Source organism: Vigna unguiculata, chromosome 6 (assembly GCF_037176805.1).
Source record: "Vigna unguiculata cultivar grain cowpea cultivar isolate G323 ecotype 2 chromosome 6, ASM3717680v1, whole genome shotgun sequence".
Classification (NCBI taxonomy): Eukaryota; Viridiplantae; Streptophyta; class Magnoliopsida; order Fabales; family Fabaceae; genus Vigna; species Vigna unguiculata.
Genome location: NC_140797.1, coordinates 30,983,471 through 30,988,086, shown reverse-complemented (window position 1 = coordinate 30,988,086; position 4,616 = coordinate 30,983,471). Strand labels below are relative to the sequence as shown.

Here is a 4,616-nt window from a genome sequence, read left to right as displayed (position 1 = left end):
AAAAAATATTCCACACAGATCCTGGTACTTTACAACTAAATAAAATTAAGGTGTGGTTAACTCCCCTATTTCTTAAGCTTTTCATGGTTGCTACCCCTTTTAGTAAAACCCTAAAAAGGCAGAAAAATAAACCAACCCTACCAAATTAAGTCAATTTTCTTCGAAAAAAAACATCTTTAAAACCATGCATGCAAAGGCCAGAAATTATATGTTATTACATATCATAGATCTATATTTAGCATTTCTATCTAAAGCAATTAACCATTTTGATAGAGCTTTGACCTTTGGTTCGACACAAAGTTCGAAAAGCCAACGATCTAAATCATTGGTGCCATGAAATCCAACTCTTCTCACGTCTCTCTCCCCCCTTTAAAAAACCATATTATCCATTGAACATCTCGAATTGCAGTTCATAACTGCAATTACGACAACCACACTGGGGTTGTTGCTACAGTCATCACAGCCTGTGTTTGACAGATACGTTCACATACACGTGAAAAGCAACTCCATTTTCAAGGCAACCCTTTTTCTCAGGAAAAAAGTGATTTAATAAATACACATTTTTCTCACAATTGCAAATGGCTTCTTGGTGCCGTGCTTCCGTTGCTCTTCTTGTTTCTGTCTTGTTGGCCATAACCACACTCGCATTGGGTGGGAATTTCTACGAAGATTTTGACAATCTCTTTGGAGATGTAAGGGTCGACATAAAAGATGCAGGGCAAAGCATGACCCTCACAATGGACCAATATTCTGGCTCAGGCATTGCGTCCAAGAATGAGTTCTTGTTTGGACGATTCGACATGCAAATCAAGCTCGTACCAGGAAACTCTGCAGGAACTGTCACAGCCTTTTACGTATGTCCATGTTCATATCTAAGTTTCATAATTTGCATGTAATAATACATTGTAGGAAGCATGATTGTTCATAGCAAAGTTATTGATATGTGTTTGATGTGCAGCTAAGTTCTCAAGGAGGAAACCATGATGAAATAGATATAGAGTTCTTAGGAAACCTGACCGGAGAACCTTATCTTCTCTCAACGAATATATATGCTGATGGTGTTGGGGGTCGTGAGATGCAGTACTATCTTTGGTTCGATCCAACAGAGGACTTCCATACTTACACCATTGATTGGAACCCTCATCGCATAGTGTAAGTAACAAAACATAGCCTGTTCAGAATCACTTCATATACACTGAATGATTGTGATTTCAGATTAATTAGGGTTATCTGAAAATTGTGATTTCAGAATCTTGGTGGATGACATTCCCATTAGGGTTATGCTGAACAGAGAGACTATTGGTGTTCCTTTCCCAACAAGCAGACCAATGAGGATGTACACAACTCTTTGGAATGGAGATGCTTGGGCAACGAGATGGGGCGCAGTGAAGCTTGATCTGGCATATGCTCCATTCGTGGCAAGCTTCAGAAATTTCAATGCCAATGCTTGCATTGCAAAGGAAGGTGGTGAAAACTGCAAGGGTTTCAATGGTGGAAAAGCAACTGGTCTTAGTGAAGAGAAGAAGAGTGAAATGCAAAGGGTTCTTTCCAAATGGGTTGTCTATGATTATTGTCGTGATTTTAGACGCTATTCACATGGTCTCCCTTATGAATGCCGCAGGGAAAATTTATTAGATCAAATTGAATAGAGCTTCAATCTATCATGCATGTTCCATGCATTTCCATTCATCTAATTTCATCAATTCAAATGGACATTGGCAAGGAAAAGATGGATTCATTCATTGATTGATTGATTATAAGCACGTTATGGACTCTCAAAAGCAATTCTATCTTTGGATCCAAACAAATTCTGAGGGAAGATGTAGTTCTTACGTTACACGTAACATGTATTTTAATTGTGCGTGAAATGTTGTTATTCTATTAAATGGAATGGATTTGAAGCTATTGGCCGGTATATGATCTCGTTTGATGCCATTGTGTATTCAAAGTTGTTTCACTTTTCAATGTTTTTATTTCACTTTGTTTCTATCTTTTTTTTTCTAAATTTATAGGTTCATAAGTATTATTAATTAAACTTTGTTTAACTAACATTGAGTTTCTCTTTCAAATTTCGATCATCCCAGATAAGAATAGCATATATCTGCAACAAAATTCATACTTACATTTGTTGATTGTTTCGATATATTAGTGTTAGGATTACAAAGGAAATTTCACTAGAGAGACACAACACCAATAAAATTTAAACTCAACTACATAAGACATTGACATATCACTCTCAACTCAAAATTTTAAGGCAATGGATTTATGAATCTTTATCCTTATATAATGTTCTACTCTCTCATTTTTAATCTTCCAATCGATGTGGAGCTTAAACTCACTTACATTCCTCACAATTAATAATTACCTTGAATAAATAATATTTCCTTTGTGAGAGAATGGCATAAAAAATTGTAATAATATAATATTATCTAAGTTGTAATCAGAGTGGTAAAAGGGATCAATCCAATTATTTTTGGTCTACCAAAAACGAGATGAGTTGAACTAAAATGGACTAAAATTCTTCAATGAATTGAATGGCGGTGGATTAACAAATTGACGCTCGCCAATTTTTAAAAAAAATTGAAATATATATATTTTATTCTTCAATTATGACACTATTATTTTAAAATTTGTTCATATCTAAAATTTGAATTTTTTATAGTTGTCATTGCCTCTCCAAAAACACAAAGAGCAAAAGCATCATCATGTTCCCATGCACCCTTCTTCTCCAAAACATTTTCGTCACTCATTCACGCCATCTTGCTCATTCTCTCCGCACTAAATTTCATCTTCCTCGATAATGCACCTAACCCTATAACTATCCCTCAAAACGACGAAGCAATTGTTGATCATTTGAAGCAAAAATCGGCGGTGGAAACAGAAGATCCAAAGGAAGAGGAAGTGGCAATGCCACTCCAAACAACCCTAACTCCCGAAACAAAAGAGGTTTAGGTTTAGGGAGGAATTCTGCAAAAGATTTTTAATTAAGATTCTTTTATTGTTAAAATCTTTAAATTGGGTGCTTTTATTGTAAATGGCTTGCAGGAGAAATTCTCAATTTTTTGTTATCATGATTTCTTTACTATTAAAATCTGATCTTGTGCTTGCTTTGTTTTGTTATCGGGTAGCAAGGAGAAATTCTTAAGTAGTTATTGTATTTTATCAGGAATTTATATTGTTAAATTTTGATAATTAGATTTTTTGTATCGTTATTATTCTTGAATAATGCTTCTTTGGGATTGGGAAGCAAGTATAAGGGTGAGAGAGGGGAGGAGCAGTAAAAAAGATGGGAAGGGAGAGGAACAGTCATGAAGGGTGAGAGAGGGCGAAAAAATGACACACATGCACATATATATATATATATATATATATATATATATATATATATATATATATATATATATATATATATATATATATATTAATAAATGTTTTAGTTTATTATATTTATAATTATTATATATGTGATTCTTATGTCAACAACAACAACAAAAAATTGATAAATTAATAGATCCTGGCATGTAAAATATTATATAAAGTAAGAAAATGGGTTTGGTTTTCAATAAAAAAATACTTCGTCCCTAATTGTATGACAGTATCTTGAAATTTCCTTACAACTTTTCAAAGTTTTTTTTTCTCAAACTGTCCTTTACAATAATTAATTTTTACCAAAATATTCTTAATTATTTTAATTCACAAATAAATAATGTTACCAAAATAAATCTCTTTCTTAATATAAAATTGCAGAGTTGAAGAGAATAATTTTAAAAATTAAAATCCTACTACTATTATATATTATTATGAATGCATTAACTATGTAAGAGTAATTTCATTAAAACAATATAATTTCTAGAAAATTCTAATCTTATCGACTAAATCTGTCAACCTTCTTAGTAAGTAATCAATGTCTTATATTTAAACCAGCATAAACTCATGCGCGATAACTCAGGCGCCATCTGTGTACGCATTTTTTAAATATTTGTAATATTATATTAGTAGATGATATTGTAATGTTATTAAGTTAATATATAAAATAAAATTATATTTATTAAAAATAAAGTGAAATATATTATAAAAGATGAGAGAATAATATTTGATAAATAAAGAAAAAAAAGTAGAGATAAACGATTTTATAAATAACGTGTAAAAGTAACGGTCAATTTTCAAAAATTTAATAAATAATTAGATTTTAAAGGATAAAATTGGTATTTTGAAAAGTGGACACAAAAGAGAGAATCATCTTTATATATTGTTATAGATAATAGATAAATTATACATATATATTAAATTTAATTTTAATGTTACCAATATAAAAGTTTTAAACTATCAATGCCTTGAAATTTTAATGACTTCTCAGCCAACAAAATTCACTCTTAGAATTTGTTGATTGCTTCAATAATAACACATAAAATTAAAAGAAAAAAATGTAATCATGTAATACCCTCCTTTAATTTGAGTAGAGGTCAAACTAAAGATATGTGTACTTTAATAAGACTCGTGAAGTCATGCACTTGTGATGGTAATACATTGCTCTACCAAGCTGCCACACACATGGTTAATCCTTGTCACAGTCATAAGAACCATGAGGTCGTTCTTATAACATAATTTTTTGCCAC

General features: G+C 31.6%; 1 protein-coding gene across 1 annotated transcript; it reads left to right on the top strand.

Moving 5' to 3' along the window:
* Window positions 1-397: 397 nt before the first annotated feature.
* LOC114189051 (xyloglucan endotransglucosylase protein 1-like) lies at window positions 398-1,915 on the top strand. The gene is made up of 3 exons (XM_028077748.2): window positions 398-854; window positions 959-1,152; window positions 1,250-1,915. The coding sequence occupies exons 1-3, from the start codon at window positions 579-581 to the stop codon at window positions 1,647-1,649; spliced, it is 870 nt and encodes a 289-aa protein (XP_027933549.1). The 5' UTR covers window positions 398-578; the 3' UTR covers window positions 1,650-1,915.
* The last annotated feature ends 2,701 nt before the right edge of the window (window positions 1,916-4,616 follow it).

Bases quoted from the DNA above. Each gene is read 5' to 3' on its own strand.
- LOC114189051 (XM_028077748.2), top strand. From the start codon at position 579: ATGGCTTCTTGGTGCCGTGCTTCCGTTGCTCTTCTTGTTTCTGTCTTG. The intron at 855-958 runs GTATGTCCATGT...TTTGATGTGCAG, and splicing joins GAACTGTCACAGCCTTTTAC to CTAAGTTCTCAAGGAGGAAA. The intron at 1,153-1,249 runs GTAAGTAACAAA...TTGTGATTTCAG, and splicing joins TGGAACCCTCATCGCATAGT to AATCTTGGTGGATGACATTC.